This window comes from Thalassophryne amazonica, chromosome 10, assembly GCF_902500255.1.
Source record: "Thalassophryne amazonica chromosome 10, fThaAma1.1, whole genome shotgun sequence".
NCBI lineage: Eukaryota > Metazoa > Chordata > Actinopteri > Batrachoidiformes > Batrachoididae > Thalassophryne > Thalassophryne amazonica.
Window position 1 is genome coordinate 1,012,816 of NC_047112.1, and position 20,984 is coordinate 1,033,799.

Here is a 20,984-nt window from a genome sequence, read left to right on the forward strand (position 1 = left end):
CATCCAGTTATGTGCCAATCCCCTGATACCATACATGTTTAATTTGTTCAATAGCAAAGTATGATCAATGGTATCAAACGCTTTCTGTAAATCAAAAAAGACCCCAACAGTATATTGCCTATTCTCGATTGCGTTAGAAATGATATACATATTTTACTCTACCACAGCAAAAGGAGCTTGACCACCAGGTTGTCACAAAAAAATCATTATTCCCTAACCACATACAGCAGTTGTGCTGTGAGGCAGAGGTCTTGGAAAATAAAGCAGTTTTGAATTATGGTTTTGATTTATAATTGAAATTATTCTGTATAAAATTACTACATTAATGACAATTCTGTCATTTGTACAAAGTTAAAATATAATAACACATCATTTTTAATTTTAAATAATGCACTAATTCTGAAGTTTTGTAACAAACACACACAGATGCCAAAGGGATTATGGGTAAAATGATTCTTTGACTGATTCTTTCTATAAATAACCAACACGTTAATGTGACGTGTGTGTTGGTTTACATATAAATATGCTTTTGTAACATATGCCATTTTATTCACTGCTGGGGGGTTCCCATGATGCACTGTTTCTTTCTCTTTTTGCTCTGTATGCACCACTCTGCATTTAATCATTAGTGATCGATCTCTGCTCCCCTCCACAGCATGTCTTTTTCCTGGTTCTCTCCCTCAGCCCCAACCAGTCCCAGCAGAAGACTGCCCCTCCCTGAGCCTGGTTCTGCTGGAGGTTTCTTCCTGTTAAAAGGGAGTTTTTCCTTCCCACTGTAGCCAAGTGCTTGCTCACAGGGGGTCGTTTTGACCGTTGGGGTTTTACATAATTATTGTATGGCCTTGCCTTACAATATAAAGCGCCTTGGGGCAACTGTTTGTTGTGATTTGGCGCTATATAAAAAAAATTGATTGATTGATTGATTCATATGTAAAAAAAAAAAAAAAAAAAAAAAAAAAAAAAAAGCCATTTGCTAAAGTCAAGTTGTGATTAGACAACGGTCTGATATAACCTGATAATACTGCAATGAACACTATTGGCCAGTAGATGGCAGTAGAGACTGTGAAAACTTGCCAAAATTACTATTCCAAATAATCTGTGTCTGCTACATTTAATCTGCGTGGAATTTAATAAACACAAACTGAATTTCAGACATTATATATATATATATATATATATATATATTTCTCTGGAACAAAGATGGCAAACAGTGTTTGACATAAGCAGGACTCTAAAGAGCAAACAGGAAGTGATTGCAGCTCACAATGATTCCAATTGAAAATAATGGAGAAGCAACCTGAGCTTCTTCTGGCATTTTTACATAAAACAAACACAATAACAACATCTATAAACCCAGAGAATATATTCACGAAGGTTTTAGGCACAGTATACAAGGAGTTTAATGCTGTTGTCTGTGTGGAGCCTGATCAGAGTGTCTCAAATGCATTTCTCCTGTCGTGAACTTTTACAGTACCCAGAATGCACTGCGCACAACACCATGTCCACACTAAAACCTTCAAAATTAGTGCAATACTTTAAAACTAAAACATATATCTGATATTTAGCACCGGCCGAGGCGGAGGATTAGCAGCAATCTTCCATTCCAGCTTATTAATTAATCAAAAACCCAGACAGAGCTTTAATTCATTTGAAAGCTTGTCTCTGTCTTGTCCATCCAAATTGGAAGTCCCAAAAACCAGTTTTATTTGTTATTATCTATCGTCCACCTGGTCGTTACTGTGAGTTTCTCTGTGAATTTTCAGACCTTTTGTCTGACTTAGTGCTTAGCTCAGATAAGATAATTATAGTGGGCGATTTTAACATCCACACAGATGCTGAGAATGACAGCCTCAACACTGCATTTAATCTATTATTAGACTCAATTGGCTTTGCTCAAAATGTAAATGAGTCCACCCACCACTTTAATCATATCTTAGATCTTGTTCTGACTTATGGTATGGAAATTGAAGACTTAACAGTATTCCCTGAAAACTCCCTTCTGTCTGATCATTTCTTAATAACATTTACATTTACTCTGATGGACTACCCAGCAGTGGGGAATAAGTTTCATTACACTAGTCTTTCAGAAAGCGCTGTAACTAGGTTTAAGGATATGATACCTAAACTCTGTAAGTGAGATAGAGTATCTCGTCACTAGTTTTACATCCTCATTGAAGACAACTTTGGATGCTGTAGCTCCTCTGAAAAAGAGAGCTTTAAATCAGAAGTGCCTGACTCCGTGGTATAACTCACAAACTCGCAGCTTAAAGCAGATAACCCGTAAGTTGGAGAGGAAATGGCGTCTCACTAATTTAGAAGATCTTCACTTAGCCTGGAAAAAGAGTCTGTTGCTCTATAAAAAAGCCCTCCGTAAAGCTAGGACATCTTACTACTCATCACTAATTGAAGAAAATAAGAACCCCAGGTTTCTTTTCAGCACTGTAGCCAGGCTGACAAAGAGTCAGAGCTCTATTGAGCCGAGTATTCCTTTAACTTTAACTAGTAATGACTTCATGACTTTCTTTGCTAATAAAATTTTAACTATTAGAGAAAAAATTACTCATAACCATCCCAAAGACATATCGTTATCTTTGGCTGCTTTCAGTGATGCCGGTATTTGGTTAGACTCTTTCTCTCAGATTGTTCTGAGTTATTTTCATTAGTTACTTCATCCAAACCATCAACATGTCTATTAGACCCCATTCCTACCAGGCTGCTCAAGGAAGCCCTACCATTATTTAATGCTTCAATCTTAAAAATGATCAATCTGTCTTTATTAGTTGGCTATGTACCACAGGCTTTTAAGGTGGCAGTAATTAAACCATTACTTAAAAAGCCATCACTTGACCCAGCTATCTTAGCTAATTATAGGCCAATCTCCAACCTTCCTTTTCTCTCAAAAATTCTTGAAAGGGTAGTTGTAAAACAGCCAACTGATCATCTGCAGAGGAATGGTCTATTTGAAGAGTTTCAGTCAGGTTTTAGAATTCATCATAGTACAGAAACAGCATTAGTGAAGGTTACAAATGATCTTCTTATGGCCTCAGACAGTGGACTCATCTCTGTGCTTGTTCTGTTAGACCTCAGTGCTGCTTTTGATACTGTTGACCATAAAATTTTATTACAGAGATTAGAGCATGCCATAGGTATTAAAGGCACTGCGCTGCGGTGGTTTGAATCATATTTATCTAATAGATTACAATTTGTTCATGTAAATGGGGAATCTTCTTCACAGACTAAGGTTAATTATGGAGTTCCACAAGGTTCTGTGCTAGGACCAATTTTATTCACTTTATACATGCTTCCCTTAGGCAGTATTATTAGAAAGCATTGCTTAAATTTTCATTGTTATGCAGATGATACCCAGCTTTATCTATCCATGAAGCCAGAGGACACACACCAATTAGCTAAACTGCAGGATTGTCTTACAGACAAAGACATGGATGACCTCTAATTTCCTGCTTTTAAACTCAGATAAAACTGAAGTTATTGTACTTGGCCCCACAAATCTTAGAAACATGGTGTCTAACCAGATCCTTACTCTGGATGGCATTACCCTGACCTCTAGTAATACTGTGAGAAATCTTGGAGTCATTTTTGATCAGGATGTCATTCAAAGCGCATATTAAACAAATATGTAGGACTGCTTTTTTGCATTTGCGCAATATCTCTAAAATTAGAAAGGTCTTGTCTCAGAGTGATGCTGAAGAACTAATTCATGCATTTATTTCCTCTAGGCTGGACTATTGTAATTCATTATAATCAGGTTGTCCTAAAAGTTCCCTGAAAAGCCTTCAGTTAATTCAAAATGCTGCAGCTAGAGTACTAACGGGGACTAGAAGGAGAGAGCATATCTCACCCATATTGGCCTCTCTTCATTGGCTTCCTGTTAATTCTAGAATAGAATTTAAAATTCTTCTTCTTACTATAAGGTTTTGAATAATCAGGTCCCATCTTATCTTAGGGACCTCGTAGTACCATATCACCCCAATAGAGCGCTTCGCTCTCAGACTGCAGGCTTACTTGTAGTTCCTAGGGTTTGTAAGAGTAGAATGGGAGGCAGAGCCTTCAGCTTTCAGGCTCCTCTCCTGTGGAACCAGCTCCCAATTCAGATCAGGGAGACAGACACCCTCTCTACTTTTAAGATTAGGCTTAAAACTTTCCTTTTTGCTAAAGCTTATAGTTAGGGCTGGATCAGGTGACCCTGAACCATCCCTTAGTTATGCTGCTATAGACTTAGACTGCTGGAGGTTTCTTCCTGTTAAAAGGGAGTTTTTCCTTCCCACTGTCGCCAAGTGCTTGCTCACAGGGGGTCGTTTTGACCGTTGGGGTTTTTACGTAATTATTGTATGGCCTTGCCTTACAATATAAAGCGCCTTGGGGCAACTGTTTGTTCTGATTTGGCGCTATATAAATAAAATTGATTGATATTTTCACTTTATAAAACTTCAGATGTGACGTTAATTTAAATAACTTATCTGAAATTAGTTTAGTTAACATTTTAACCATAAGTTAAAACTGTATGCTCTGGATGACTTCGATGGTTTTGCCGGCTGGTTAGTAGAGTGTCAAGAGAAATTGTCTCATTTTGTTTGTATTCTGTGACCAGTTCTCCTCTGATTACAGAGGATACAGCGGTTTCTTCTGAAACCAGCTCTTCTCTGTTTGTAGAGGATAGAACTTACGTCTGCTACATAACATTTAACAGTTAGCCACTAAAATCTTTAGCGATCTAAAAATTATCGGACCAGAATTTATCAGAAGATAATTGATCCGATAATGTTTTTCAAAGTTATCTGAAAAGCTAATCAGATAATGAAAATGTTAGCTTCGATAATTAGCAGTTAGAGGATTAGTGGAACTGTGTCCACCACTGATTGTGAGTCACTTTTGTGTGGATTAAAGTCACTAACTGGGACTCTTGTCTTGTTGCAGTCAAGAAACGAGAATTGTCCTCCATTCCATTGGCACAGCTCCAAACGCTGCGCGGCTCTCTACCGATACAGAGTTCGGCTGGAATTATTAACTTCAAAACGAATCGCCGCTTTAAATGACACCTCTTTCCAAATGCTGTAATACAGACAATAAACTACAATCGACTAAAATGTTTTTTCCTCCCAAAATGAGACGTCCTGCATTCTTTATGAATTACATCCTGATGTGCAGCACAACCAGCTGTAAGAGCTCAGCTCAGATGTATGGAAAGAAGTTCATGCCAATAATGTCTGAAAGGAAATGCTTTTGACAAAAACTACAGATTTTGTTTATTTCTATTTATGTCCAGAGTTTAAGGATCCAGTGACCAAAAAAATGTTGTTGACATAGAAAACCTGTCAAGCCTACTGTTAGTACACAGAAAATTCACAAGAGGTATCGATAAGGGAATTAATAAGGAATCAGATTAAGTGGAATTGATAATGGTATCTATCAATAAAATCTTATCAGTACCCATCCGTAGTCACACTGTTGCAATCTGCTTGATAGCACATGTAATATGCTTTCAAACTTGCTTTCAAGTCCAAAAGCTGTGCATGTTCAGCGTGGTTTGAACCTTCCAGAACTTTACCTCTGCTGAGCCACTGAACGTCTTTGTGCAGCAGATGTGTGTCTCCTCCAGCTGTGAACAGAATAAATGCGTCCTCAGACTCCTGGCCCGAACAGAACACCGTGATCTTGTTTGCCATATTCATCACTGTTCATATTTATGGACCATGAATCATTGTGCTATTTGCCGACTTTTAAATTCAGGGACTTTTCAGGTGAGCAGAGGGGATTTAGCCGGGTTAGCATTGGAAGTTAGCATCGTATTTCTTGTGAATCGTCTGAAATGCTGCTCCAAATTCCCCTTTTTTCAGTAAAGCTCCATTTACATTGCAGAAAAGGCAGATGGATTTGTCATGCGAATAAATGAAAAAAATAATCCAGGATGAAAATGATAATTTTTCATTTCTTAACCTCCACCGTGTGTCCACATTGATGGGACGAATTCTGAGTTTGAGGATTACATGTGGGGTACTCCAGGGTTCTGTCCTTGGCGTTTAACAGCAGCCGGCATCCTTATTAGTGCATTGCTGCCACCTGCTGCATCAGTCTGTTATAGCAGCACTACATCCTCTCACGTCCAGTGACAGATTTTTTTTTTCTTTTTTTTTCTTTTTATGCGATTGACTGGAACTCAGCCCGCAGTCGACTGGTTGGGCACGGCAGGAGTACAGTCTCCACATGAAGTCCAAACACTCGTTTCTCGGCATAGTCAAAAATGTTTTATAACCAGATCAGTGGCAGAAATCTTAAAAATAATTCTTATTTAATCTGATTAAACATACAAAAACATTTCCCACCCTTCTGAGTTTTTTGTTTTTGATAATTAATGTTGTTGTCCATTCGGCTGCTCCCGTTTTGTGTTCGGGGTCGCCACAGTGGATACAGCCAGATCCGCACAGGTAGTTGGCACAAGTTTTACGACGGATGCCCTTCCTGATGTAACTCCAGTTTTACCTGGAGAAACACACACAGCCGCTGGTGTTACAAAGAGGTCTCCCATCCAAGTACTAACCAGATCCTACTCTGCTTAGCTTCTGAGATCTGACAGGATCAGACCGACACAGAGCAGACCGGCTGCTGTTTTTGATCATTAATAAATTGATAAAAATAAAAAATTTCTAATGAATGCATCTGATTGGTCTGAAATTTTATGATGTACCTGACCTTTCGTAGTACAACCTCAAATCCAATGAAGTTGGGAGTTGTGTAAAATGTAAATAAAAACAGAATACAATGATTTTCAAATCATCTTCAACCTATATTCAATTGAATACACCACAGACAAGATATTTAATGTTCAAACTGATAAACTTTATTGTTTTTGTGCAAATATTTGCTCATTTTGAAATGATGCCTGCAACACATTTCTAAAAAGCTGGGACAGTGGTATGTTTCCCACTGTGTTACATCACCTTTCCTTCTAACAACACTCAATAAGCGTTTGGGAACTGAGGACACTAATTGTTGAAGCTTTGTAGGTGGAATTCTTTCCCATTCTTGCTTGATGTACGACTTCAGATGGTGATGGCGTAGTTGAGACCAGAGGATCCTCAGTTCAAATCCCAGCCTGACCGGAAAATCACTAAGGGCCCTTGGGCAAGGTCCTTAGTCCCCTAGTTGCTCCCGGTTAGTGGGCGCCTTGTATGGCAACAGCTTGACATTGATGTGTAAAGCATTTTGAACAGCTGATGTAGTTGGAAAAACACTATATAAATGCAGTTCATTTACATAGTTCAGGTGCGATCAGTGTGACGCTCACCAACAGCCTCTCTGTGTCTGTGACTTGGCCGGTGATTTATATTTTTGTTTAAAAATAGTCTGACTCCTTCACTTATAGACACAGCCACAAACATGACTGTGACCCACAATTTCTCACTTGTCCCACTGAGAATAGGTTTGAAACCAAAATAGCTTATTGAAAGACAATGCAGTCCCAACGTTATTTGACTTCAGTAAGTGTGTAACTGCGGGGTGAGCCACAGCCAACGTGAAACATCATGTACATTCAAACAAAGGCTTATCTTACCTGTTTGTTTCAGTCGGATTCCATCACAGCCTGAAGAAATGTAGCATTTTAAAAGACGATCCTCTGTGTTTTCAGCCTGAACCAGAGAACGCCAGTGTTTTGTTCCACAACAAGAAAATTAACTTAGAGTCCCAGCGGCTCATTCATTAACGTCACATCAGCGTTTATCACAGCCATCAGTCGACTCTTCCCACGATGAAAAGAAACCCACCAAGAAAAAAAAAAGCTTAAAAAATGTTAAATTACTCTGTTTGGTGTCCGTGTAAGAAGTGACAGAGGTGAAGAGCTTATGGCTTCCCCCACACGCTTACGTCACACTTCTGATTTGAATGCAGCGCCTTTAGCGCCAACTTGTTTTTACCTAATTTGTTTAGGACGATAGCTATTAATAGAAAATGCAAATTTTGTAATTAGTTTTAACATTTAAAATGACATGCAAAAAAAATTTACACAAGGTTGCTTTTAAAGTGTTTGTGAAACCAATCACCTCAGGGTGAACACATCTCAGTAAGGCCAACATGCGACGGTGGTAGTTGTGAGGACATTATACGTGTTAAAACATGCCCGATCTGCAGACTGGACATGAAAACACCTTTCTGTGCACCTGCTTCAGCATCCCTTGTGTGGGGCTGCTTTTGATGTATGTTTGATTTGAGCAGATCGATGCAGTCTAAAAGCATGACGACATATTTCCTCAATATTCATGTGCACTCCAAGAGAGAGAGATGGTGGCCAAAGTGACCTCAGTTTTAAATGCTTCATTTTGCACAGCCTTCAGTTTGGGTTTATCTTGTGTGCCGCACTGGATAATTAACACATTTCAACTGATTTTCTATGGCTGGAAAACAACTGACACCCATGAAAAATAAAACATTTTTTAAAAACCATTGCAGTGACCAAAAATGAGTCACGTGCCTGTTGTCAGAAAACTCACTTTAGTCTCGTTTCCACCGAGTGGCCCAGGTCGGTGTGGAATGCTGTTTTGTGCATTTCCACATTCAGATTTAGGGATGGATACGAAAATAACTGACTCGTACCGTCCCACTTTTTTGGCACACTTCCCCTGGGGTACCAAAATTATGGACCAGTTACAAAAGGGAGGCACTAACCCACTGCTGTCCATTGATTGGCTCAGCAACTAAAGTTAACACTCCTCATGCGGCCATTCATACAGTTCCAACATGTACTGTTTCAGAAACCATTCACCCACTGAGTAAATATAAAATCTTAGCTTATCTGTTGCATTGTTTCAGTCGCATTCATCATCACAGCCTGACAGAAACTGTTGTCCACATAAGACGCCCTTATTTTGGAAGACTGTCTGGAAACACTTCCTTATTGTGGCAATTACTGAATAAACCTGTTTTTGTTTAAAGACGTCCCTCTGTGTTTGTCTGTTCCAGGTGTTTCTCAGCATGAACTAGATGGCGCTGGCGATTTGTCCCACCAACAAGAAAAATAACATTTTAAAAGTTGAAAGCATCAGTTTATTTACACCAGCGTTGGCTACAGCCATCTGGCGTCTCTTCAGCATTCTGCTCGCCATGTAAATAAATCCCATTTATGATCCACCAAGACAAAAATAAAGTAAAACAAAAAAGTGTAATTAAAATTTTAATGGACTCCATGTGGAGTGGGCGAGGCCGACGTGCATGTCAACATCTAACAAACGGATACTGCTGGCAGTGGAAATGCAAGCCAAGCCATTCAGTTACAGACTGTGCCATACTAATACAATAACATGCTGTTGTCGTGCGGTGTGTATTTTCTGAGAATATCTCATTTTGGGCGACTGGGCGTGGACGGAGGGACTCAGAAAATGCACACTGCACGACAGCAGCATGTTATTTGCATTATTATCACTTACTGAGATACGCAACACGTGGAATCATATTAACAATATTCAATGTCATTTCAAAACACACGACACCCAGCAAACGTGTACATAAAAAGATGGCTCACTTTAACTTTTGTCGTGTCAGCTGGAGCGCGCTGCTCTCCAAAGTCGCCAGTGTGTCCTTTATCAAGCTGGCTGCTTTGGCTGCTGTTCACTGTCGTACTATCCATGAGAAAATCATCCGGAATATCCATATTGGGACCAAAACACATTTCGCCTTTTCATCTTTTCCTCTGCGGACAGTTCTTGGGCTGTGCGCTATGATGTCATTTGTTTACACAACAGCAGGCGGGTATGCCGATACTCGTTCGCTACTGTGGGCGGGTATAGCCAGGTAGCATCAACGTAAACCTACGCTATGGGCCTAGCAACGCCTCGGTAAAGTGATAATAATGTGCCATACCGACCTGGGCCGCTCGGTGGAAAGGAGACTGTAGTCTTCTTTTGACCGGAGCTCCATGTTGAGCTCTGTGAGTAAAAACTCTGGATTATACTATTCATGGAGAAAAGGAGAAAAGCTTTGGTGAGTCCACAATGAACTTAAACTTACACACACACACACACACTGTATATTGTGGAAATTGTGATGGATGGAAAAAGACGGGACAGTTTCCCATGTTGACAATGCAACAGCATGTCATTTATTTTGTCAGATTAAAAATTCACTCACTTCAAAACCAGCTCGGCACAGCTTATCAAAAACATGGCAGTTGATGCAGTTGCACTTCCGCACATTGTCAAATGCACAACACAGAACACACTAACCACAAATGACAATCAGGTGAATCAATAAAATCAATCATACAATCAATAAAAACATTATCGATTGTATTGTTAACCTTTCACATACATTTGTAACTTGTCACTAATGACTGGGGAAATTTCCTTCCAGAATGAAAGTGAAAGTGATACCACTGTTTAAAACTGGTGACAAACATGTCTTTTCAAATTACAGACCAATCTCACTCCTCCCACAATTTTACAAAATTCTGGAAAGTCCAGGAGTTCCTGCAGAAATTTATTAGTAAATGAAATTGAAACTGTAACTGATACAAAATTTCTTGGTGTCGTTATTGATGATAAACTGCGCTGGAAAATGCATATTAGTTTTGTAAATCTAAAATGTCAAAAGCCATTGCAATTTTTCATAAAGCACAAGATTTAATTTCCCAACACTTAAGTATTTTTTATCATTCATTGCTCGTTCCATATATGACCTACTGCATTGAAGTTTGGGGAAATGCATATTAAACTAATACTAATTCAATATTTTGGTGCAAAAGAAAGCTATAAGAATTATTTGTAATAAATCATATTGCGAGCCAACGAATCCATTGTTTGCTTGTTTACATATTCTAAAATTCTGTGACTTGGTTGATTATATTACAATACAAATTATGTATAAAGTAAAAAACTGCTGCTGCAACATGTCCAGGATCTGTTTAAACTGAGGGACTCCAGTTATAACTTGAGAGGAATTTTGTTTTTTGAGAAATTGAATATCCGAACTACTGCAAAGAGTCAGTGTCTCTGTTAAAGGGGTTAGTATAAGGGGAGGGCATTTATAAGCTTTGCTTTTGCCCTCACCCTTCCGGCCACACGGGATCTTTGTAAAGTTGTTTTTGTTGAGTATTTTGTTCTGAGTTTTTTTTGTTGTTGTTGTTGTTGTCAAACTATGTGCTGAATTCATTCAATCATTCATTCATTCATTCAGGTATGATGAATTATGTCCGCAATGTCTATTACATATTTAATTATGTCCACCACAATATCAGCTATTAATTCACGGAATATAAAACGTATTATATTGTGATGCATACCACATTATTGGGATGAGATTTTTGTCCTATCGCACAGTGCTATGATGGGACATGTGTGACAGAACTAGAGTCTGAGGGTTTGGGTTTGATTAGTCTACAAACCTTGCTAATGTTGATTTCAGGTTCACAAAGCTAAAAGGTGAACTTAAAAAAATGTTGAACTGTTTTCCTTTTGACACGTTGACAAAGAAACTTGTCAGGAGAGCTGGTGAGTGGAGCCCCGTGTCTGTGCATCTCCACACTGCATCACATGTAACCACATGTCTGAATATGTACGTTTTATTTTGACATGATCTGATCCCACCTGTCCAAAGGTAATTAACCTTCTGATTGACCCCTTACTTGTCTGTCTGTTTTTAATTTGTTGCCATGGAAACGCCTTGGACCCTCCACCTGTCCTGCCCTCCCACCTTTACCTGTCCTGTCCCTCCGTTGCCTTCTCTGCTGTCTTATAAAGAGAGTTACGCCCCACTGCCTCTTTATTCTCTTCGGTATGTTGCCACTAGCATCTTATTTTAATTATCATGACGACTGCCTTCTGAATTTAAATTTCAAGGTTTTTTCCTCTTATTTTAATAAGTTTTATTGAGTGCCTGTTGGATTTAACTGAGTGTTGATTTGGGTTTAAACGGCACAATATTTGCAGCTCTTGTTTGTGTAAGTCAAGGTTCAAAATGAAAAGAACTCATTGTGTATTTTTAAATTTCAGTTTTCAATTTATTTTCATTTATATAGCGCCAAATCACAACAGAGTTGCCTCAAAGCGCTTCACACAGGTAAGGTCTAACCTTACCAACCCCTAGAGCAACAGTGGTAAGGAAAAAACTCCCTCTGAGGAAGAAACCTCAAGCAGACAAGACTCAAACCATCCCTTAGTTATGCTGCTATAGACATAGACTGCTGGGGGGTTCCCATGATGCACTGTTTCTTCTCTTTTTGCTCTGTATGCACCACTCTGCATTTAATCATTAGTGATCGATCTCTGCTCCCCTCCACAGCATGTCTTTTTCCTGGTTCTCTCCCTCAGCCCCAACCAGTCCCAGCAGAAGACTGCCCCTCCCTGAGCCTGGTTCTGCTGGAGGTTTCTTCCTGTTAAAAGGGAGTTTTTCCTTCCCACTGTAGCCAAGTGCTTGCTCACAGGGGGTCGTTTTGACCGTTGGGGTTTTTACGTAATTATTGTATGGCCTTGCCTTACAATATAAAGCGCCTTGGGGCAACTGTTTGTTGTGATTTGGCGCTATATAAAATGATTGATTGATTGATACAGACATAAATTGCAGAACAATTCACGGATGACTATACAAGAAATGCTGTTGGTGCACAGGACAGGAGGGTCACCAGCACAAATACAACTCCCATCTGTGGATGGAGCTGCACCTTAAACAGAGAAAAAACAATCAGGCATCAGAAAGACAAAAATACTGTCAGCATTAAACTACAAGAAAAACAGAAGAAATACTAAGGTGATCGCCGGCCACCAGCCCTAAACTTCACTAAAAGACCCAGAATTTTGGTAAAGTTGAGGTCGCAGTCCGTTGACTAATAAAATGAATTAAGAGTAAAAAGCGTAAAACAAAACTGTACCAGTATGCTGCCATATGAAAGGGAAAATAAGTGCGTCTTAAGTCTGGACTTGAAAGTCTCCACAGAATCTGACCGTTTTATTGACGCAGGGAGATCATTCCACAGAACAGGGGCACGATAAGAGAAAGCTCTGTGACCCACAGACTTCTTATTCACCCTAGGGACACAAAGTAGTCCTGCACCCTGAGAACGTAAAGCCCGGGCCGGTACGTAAGGTTTAATTAGGTCAGCTAAGTAGGGAGGTACCAGTCCATGAATAATTTTATAGGTTAGTAGCAGAACCTTAAAATCTGACCTCACTGGGACAGGAAGCCAGTGAAGAGACGCCAAAATGGATGTAATGTGGTCAAACTTTTTGCTTCATGTCAAACGTCTGGCTGCAGCATTTTGAACCAATTGGAGACCCCTAATGCTGGACTGCAGTAAACCAGAAAATAGAACTTTGCAGTAGTCCAATCTAGAAGAGATAAACACATGGTTCAGGGTCTCAGCATCAGCCATAGACAAGATGGGACGAATCTTCACTATGTTTCACAGGTGGAAAACATGATGGTTTTAAAGGATTCTGGCAGAAATGGACAAAAATTGAAAATTACATTCCCTATGATACAAACACATGAGGACAATGTCACTATTACCATAAACTGAAGCCTGGGAGCGTGCGCTGGTGCTGAACTTTGCAGCATCCACAACACCATGGAAACACCTTGGGTCCTTGGTGGCACCCAAGCAGACAACTGGTCCATTCCTAAATCTTAAATTAACCACATTTCCTGCAGACAGGTGAAACATTGGCATGTCCTTACCTGAATGAAACATGGGCATGTCATTGGCTTTGTGTCAGGTGCGCGTCTTTAGCCTGGTGACAGGTGGACGTCATTGGCCTGGTGACACGTGGGCGCGTCATTGACCTTCTCCAGCTGGGGTCCTCAACACTGACTACCACGTGGACAAACCTTTGAAGCTGAGCTTCCTTCCATATCCACCATACCAGATGCTACTTATTTAAAGTTTAACCTATGGAGAGATGAAAGGTGTCCTTTTGTCTTTAAAATGGAGTGAAAATAGTTGTGAAAGTTTATCATAGTGTCCCAGAGCCTGCAGGTCCTCTTCAAATCCAAAATGTCATCTGGCTTTTAACTGACAGAAAAAAACAACTTTCTTTTCAAACTATTTAGGAGAATCCTGATTTTGCTTGACTGGTTTTTAGTCATTTGATAAATAGTTTCTAAAATGGCGTAAATGTTTTGAAAATCATACAAATTGATCTCGAATGAGAAAAGCAGCAATGATATATTTTATGTTATAAAACACAAAAGAATAAATTCCCCAAAACTTGTTTGTCAAATGAATGTGTGAAAGGTTGGATAAATATTCTGTTTGCAGTGGTCGGCCCAGAGTGATTCTGCCCCCTGCTGGCTGAATGTTTGTATGAATATGAAGCGTCAGGTCGTTTTTGGAGCTGCATTTATTGTGTTTTTGCATGTCTGGTTTTGTCATTTTGCATGTCCTCAGTGCTGAATCAGCTGGTTTCTTTGTTTAGCCTGAACTCCCATGATTCATCAGTCTACACGGCGTAAACTGCCAGTGTAATTTCCTCTGACCCTTAACTTCCTCAATTGAATGAACTTTTCAGCAGTTCCCAAATTGAATTCACAAATGAATTTTATTTTCTTTTATGTATTTGCTCTGTTTTGAAGGGTCAGGGGTTTGCAGGCTGCTGTCAGTATTCTGCTTAGATGAGGACTGATGTAGGTCACCGTGGAAGCGCTGGCGGTCCCCGTGTCATGTTGTTCTTCCTGTGTGTTAAGGTGTTTATGGCGACGTGTTGAGGGTGAAGATTCTGTTCAACAAGAAGGAAAACGCTCTGGTTCAGATGACTGACGGCACTCAGGCTCAGCTCGGTAACACTTTTTGTCATCTCTCTTGTTCGCTGCCATCTAACAGGCTCCGCCTCTCTACTCAGAAAAGGAGGGGCGACCATGCTTTGCTGTGTTTTATGACATAAATAAACTGGCTTCTTAATTCACAACAAACTTCGAAATGTCTTCATGGTTAAAATTAGTGAGCTACATCGTCACTTTTACAGCCAGAAATCCGGAGAAAAACACAGAACGATTAGAGAATGACTTTGAGTGAGGGAAGCCAACGGGGTGGCAGTGATCTGAGCACGAGTTTCCGCGTGCCCTTTGGCAAACCTTAGCTGAGATTTCAGTCTGCGTTTCTTTGCAGCCATGAGTCACCTGAACGGCCAGCGGCTGCACGGGAAGCCTCTGCGTGTCACGCTGTCCAAACACGCTACTGTCCAACTTCCCCGCGAAGGCCACGAGGACCAGGGCCTCACCAAAGACTACAGCAACTCCCCTCTGCACCGCTTCAAGAAGCCTGGTTCCAAGAACTATTCCAACATCTTTCCTCCCTCAGCGACCCTTCACCTGTCCAACATCCCGTAGGTCCAGACTAGTCCACCAAACCTCACTTAGCTTTTCACACCCAGCTAACCGTCTGTCTGTGCTTCTTAGTCCTTCTGTGGTTGAGGACGACCTCAAGCTGCTGTTTGCCAGTTCAGGAGCCATGGTCAAGGCCTTCAAGTTCTTCCAGTAAGTTACTCAAGTTCTCAGCCCCTGCCGTCCTGTCTGCCTGTTTTACCTGCTGCTGCTTCGTTCCACTCAGACCGTCTTTTCCTCTTCCAGGAAGGACCATAAAATGGCTCTGATCCAGCTTGGTTCAGTGGAGGAAGCCATCGAGTCTCTGATCAACTTCCACAACCAGGACCTGGGAGAGAACCATCACCTGAGGGTGTCCTTCTCGAAGTCCTCCATATGAGCCTGTGGAATGCTTCTCTCCAGACTCTGGTGTCCACAGCACTCCAAACATTCCCATCAATCTTAAATTATTATTTTATTATTATTTTTGTTGTTGTTGTTTTTGGGGACTGAGGTCACTTTAAAAAAAAAAAAACAAAGTTCTGAGGTTAATCAGCAACATTACTCATGAACGCTGAGGCGCTGAGCCCGTCCCTGTGCCTTAATCCCCTCAGACAGTTTACATGCGCTCGCTTTTATCTTTGGTCCTGTTCTTTTTACTGTAGCTTGGAACATGTGAGCGGGTTCAGTTTTAGCGGGTTTTCTGGGTCCTTTCCTGGAATTTTCACTGATGCATCACGTCTTATTCAAATCAGATACTGTAGCATATTTGAATCTTCCTCAGCATTCTGCCTTAGTTTGGTTCCCAGATGCGCACTGGCAGGTGTGCTGGTTGTTGTTGTTTTTGTTTTTTTGTGGTTATTGAATCTTGTATTCTGGTTTTCTTTATTTATAACATTATGATCCACTACAGCTGAAACCAAAAACTGCCTTTAAGATGCAAATCCACCTGCCTCAGGTTTCTGGTTTTAAGGAGTAAAAAAACAAAATTGAATGAACTGTTTTTCCTGTAAGAATCTGTTATTTTTTTAGGCACTTAATTGTATTAAGTTGATGGCTCGCGGGATGGGCGGGGCATATTCAGATTGGATGTGTTTGGTACCTTCAGGCCTGAAATTGTTCTCAGTCCACAAAGATGTCACAGAAGATGCTGCTTTGGTTGGTGGCATCGATATTCCAAGTGTCACGGAAACTGGTTTTCACCAGCAGGAAAAAGCTGATTAATTGACACGATGAATCTCAGTGATCCCATTTAAAAAGCCCGGGTCTGTGTCTGCGTGGGGCTCCACCCACATCAGCCTCTTCAGGATGGATGTCCATTAAAAAAAGACCATGACCTAAAGCGCTGATGGTGATGCTGTGCCCACATTTCCAAGTTTCAGGAATGATAAGAAAATGGTTCTTTGGCCATATCCCTTTTCATTTGGGGTTTCCGCAGCAGATCCGGTACGGACCTCCACGTTGGTTTGACACAGGTTTACCGACACCAACGGGGAACTCCTGTTTGCTCGGGCAGCGTGAGGCTGAGGAGGACTTAACCAGGTGAGCTTGATCAGAAACAGATTAGATGCTCCAAAGGATCTTGAATCTGTGTCTATCTGTTGTGGTGAACCCCAGCAGTCAAAAGGGGTGAAAATAATTTCATCATAACTCCTGAAACACACAGCAAACAGCGGTTCACGTTCATCTTGGTGTCCATGATAAAACCTTGCAGACAGGCAGCATGAGCGACACATCCCAAAAACGCACCACATGGGTGTGTTGCGTTACATGAACCATGGCCTCTAGAAAATAGACCTGGCGTGTGTGTTCTCCGCGTGTGCTGCAGGGGCACGCGGCGGTGATCTGTGGCTGTTTTTACGTCATACTGGCAACATTAAATCATTAACACCTTTGACTGGATGTCGTGTGACTGAGGAAGAACTCAGCTAGAAATATTTAAAAAAAAAAGGTTTTAGGCACAAAGTAACATGACTTCTGTTTTCAAACGCTCCTCAACTGAACCCACATGGAGCTCTGTGACTCACAGGAACCGCATGACAAACGCCATCTGAAAGGACAAAGCAGGGGGCGAGTCTGTGTGGAGTTTGAAGTTTATATTGACATGTTTCACACACGTCTGCTGAGCCAGGTAACAAATGAAAACACACACACCAGGGGTTCTCTGCTCCCCCTGGTGGAAACGAGCTTCCATTGATCTCACGCTCACCTCACCTTCAAAATAAAATGTGTTACTGAAGTGGTTGTGATGCATTCAGGAACAGGTCAGAAGCTTTAGTTCATGGCTGAGGTTCAGCTTAATGCTCATCCTTCTCACAGTAACTCCATATCAGTCTCACGGTCATGAATCTGTGAAACTTTGCGTGTTGAATCTCTTCTGACACATCACCAGTGCGCTGAACGCTTAGTGGCCCTGATGCTCAGATGAAATGCCACGTTATCACACAGGCAGTGATTCGTGTCCAGAAACACTTCACTCAAAGGTTCGTGAGGTTTTAGGAGCACTTTGGCATGTAAGACTTCAGGAAAGGACTCTTTACTCTGCAGCCGGGAGTAGGAGTGGCTCATCGGTTAAACGGAGTAATGACGGGATTATTGGTGTGCATGTTAAAAGACAAATCACAGATGCTCCATGATGCCGCGCTTTTTACAAATCAAAAGCCTGTTTCTCTTTGAATGTTTGGATTAATTTGACACCACAGTGAAAATTAACCACATACCAAGTTTACATTTTTCAATGAGTTGTAAGTTTGAAAGGTCAGATTTGATCAAAGCCGTAAGATTCATCATACTCATCCTCAACCGCTTATCCACGACAGGCAACAGCTCCAGCAGGGGACCCCAGACTTCCCTTTCCTGTGCCACATTAACCACCTCTGACTGGGGGATCCCGAGGTGTTCCCAGGCCAGTGTGGAGGTATAATCTCTCCACCTCGTCCTGGGTCTTACCCAGGGTCTCCTCCCAGATGGACGTGCCTGGAACACCTCCCTAGGGAGGCGCCCATTCCCGAACCACCTCTTCTGGCTCCTTTCAACACAAAGGAGCAGCGACTCTACTCCGAGCTCCCCACAGATGACCGAACTTCTCACCCTATCTCTAAGGGAGACACCAGCCACCGTCCTAAAGAAGCCCATTTTGGCTGCTTATACCTGCAATATGGTTCTTTGGGTCATGACCAAACCCCTCATGACCAAAGGTGAGAGTAGGAACGAAGATTGACCAGTTGATAGAGAGCTTCACCTTTTGGCTCAGCTCCCTTTTTGTCACAACAGTACAGTAGAGGGAATGCAACACTGCCCCTGCTGCACCGATTCTCCGGCCAGTCTCAATCTCCATTGTCCCCTCACTCATGAACAAGACCCCAAGGTACTCACCTCATTCCCTACCCGGAGTAGCCAATCCATTGGTGTCCTGCTGAGAACCACGACCTCAGGTTTAGAGGTGCTGATCCCCATCCCAGCCGCTTCACACTTGGCTGTGAATCAATCCAGTGAGTGTTGGAGGTCACAGGTTGATGAAGCCAACAAGACCACATCATCTGCGAAAAGCAGTGATGAGACCCTGAGCCCACCAAACTGGAAACCCTCCTCCCCCCAACAACACCACAATATCTTGTCCATGAATATCACAGACAGGATTGGTGACAAGGTGTAGCCCTGGTGGAGGCCAACCCCCACCAGAAACAAGTCTGACTTACTGCAGAGCACCTGAACACAGCTCTCACTTTGTGAGTACAGAGAAGGGACTCCGTCACTCCATACTCCTGCAGTACGTCCCACAGTATCTCCCGGGGTACCCAATCATACGCCTTCTCCAAGTCCACAGAACACATGTAGACTGGGTGGGCATACTCCCAGGCCCCTTCCAGGATCCTTGTGAGAGTGAAGAGCTGGTTGATTGTTCCACTACCAACTTTTTTATTGTAAATGTACCTGCTAAAAGCTGATTGGCTCAGTCAGGTGCCCGTTAGCTCTTGATTCCAGAGTAACAGTTGGGACCCCAGAGTTCCACGACAAGACGCAGCAGAACGTCCTGATGTCTGACTCAAGCTCTTATTGGTGGCTTTCTTCTGTTCACTTCCTGTGCGTTCTTCTGTTTTTGCGCATCTTCACGCAGCGCATGGATTCAGTATCCTGGGCCAAACGACAAATTGAGCACTTTGAACACAGACTGCAGCAGAAGATCCAAAACCACAACTTCATTCGTGTGTGTGTGTGTGTGTGTGATTCTCTGAATCCACCTTTACACATTGAGTTCTGCGTTTCTCTAATTCACCATCGTTAAGACGGCCGCTGCTGTACAGAGACAGATTTGAGATGTTTCTCTGGTGGTTTTAAGCCAATCTGCTTCCATTTCACCAAAAAAACTCTGTTGTTTGACTTACATGTGCAGGAGGACAGAGAAGTGAAGGAAGGTCTTTAACCCTCACACTTTGCCTCCACTGCTTCTCGGCTCAACAACGCCCTGAACCTTCTCTCAGGGTGCTGCCAGCAGATAAAACCCTGCTCGTCTCCAAACAGTTTAACCCTTTTTCACCCGTTCTGGGGTGACAGAATGGCAAGAGCTCAGTCGTTACTGCTTTCAAAGCTCGTGTTTGTTTGGACCCAGATGTTGAATTCATGACTTCACAAGCGGATAGATCTTCAGCCCCACCTCAATATGTTAGTGAAAAGGCATCGACAGGAAGCTATGAATCATCACTTCCTGTGAGTGTTCCCTGATCACAGGAAACCAAACTGCAGACATTCATTAAATGGTAGACTGGTGACACCAAGTGCTTGCTCCCCCGCCCCGTGATGTCACTGTAGGGTGGAGAGAACGTTTGGGTTCAGAATTGCTCAAACTAAAGTGTTCCTGCTTACCTGAGGTGACTTGAATGCATCTTGAGTAAGGACAGGCAGGTGAAGCTGTGTGTGTGTGTGTGTGTGTGTGTGTGTGTGTGTGTGTGTGTGTGTGTGTGTGTGTGTGTGAGAGAGAGAGTAAGAGAGATGTTTTTTATATTTGGTGAATCATCAGTTCTGAGACTGATAATGTTGATGTCATCAAAAAAAGATTAAATGGCTTTTTAATGTAAACTGCAATGTGTCATTTTTCCTGAAGGTGAGGTACCGCCCTCTGCACGCCACGGCCCGGCTCCAAACCTGTCTCTGGACACGCGGCGCAGCCTGTGTCACGATCAGGGTGACTGCTGCAAACGGTCTTTATGAGTAGCAAGTTAACAATTGAACTATTTGTCAGTATTTAAATTTAGGCTTAGGGGAAGGATTAGGGTTAGGGTTAAGGGTAGGAGTAGGGTTAGGGTTAAGGGTAGGAGTAGGGTTGGGTTAGGGTTATGGTTAAGGGTAGGAGTAGGGTTAGTAATAGCGAGTTAAAAAAAACACGAACATTTGAATCATTTCGTGACAGTAGGACGAAAAAAAAGTGAGGCTGGGCTGGTATTTTGGGTCAAGAATGAACAACGCCAAAGTGGGACATTAAAAGGCCTAATATTGTTGAACAAACTACAGATATTAGCTAACTTTGCTAATTCCATTTTGGACTGACGCTCCGTTCCAGCAGGGGGCAGTAAATCATCTTTATGTTAAAAGTGTGAGTGTGTGTGTGATTTTATTTAGTAAGTTAAACGTAAGTATGTATATATATATATATATATATATGTATATACATATATACCGTACCGTGTTGA

The 20,984-nt window shown here is 41.7% G+C and overlaps 1 protein-coding gene across 6 annotated transcripts in view; it reads left to right on the plus strand.

The window, feature by feature from the left end:
* LOC117518201 (polypyrimidine tract-binding protein 1-like) overlaps nucleotides 1-16,618 on the plus strand; it is a 131,854-nt gene extending 115,236 nt beyond the window's left edge. For 5 of the 6 annotated variants that reach the window (XM_034179261.1, XM_034179262.1, XM_034179260.1 and 2 more), the window contains 5 exons: nucleotides 11,745-11,778; nucleotides 14,683-14,775; nucleotides 15,104-15,320; nucleotides 15,394-15,471; nucleotides 15,565-16,618. In XM_034179261.1, coding sequence (XP_034035152.1) covers nucleotides 11,745-11,778; nucleotides 14,683-14,775; nucleotides 15,104-15,320; nucleotides 15,394-15,471; nucleotides 15,565-15,697 — 555 coding nt within the window. In that variant the 3' untranslated portion in view covers nucleotides 15,698-16,618. Of the gene's footprint in view, nucleotides 1-11,744; nucleotides 11,779-14,682; nucleotides 14,776-15,103; nucleotides 15,321-15,393; nucleotides 15,472-15,564 lie in introns of those variants that run through there. The other variant, XR_004562921.1, reaches the window with a different exon arrangement.
* Nucleotides 16,619-20,984: the final 4,366 nt, after the last annotated feature.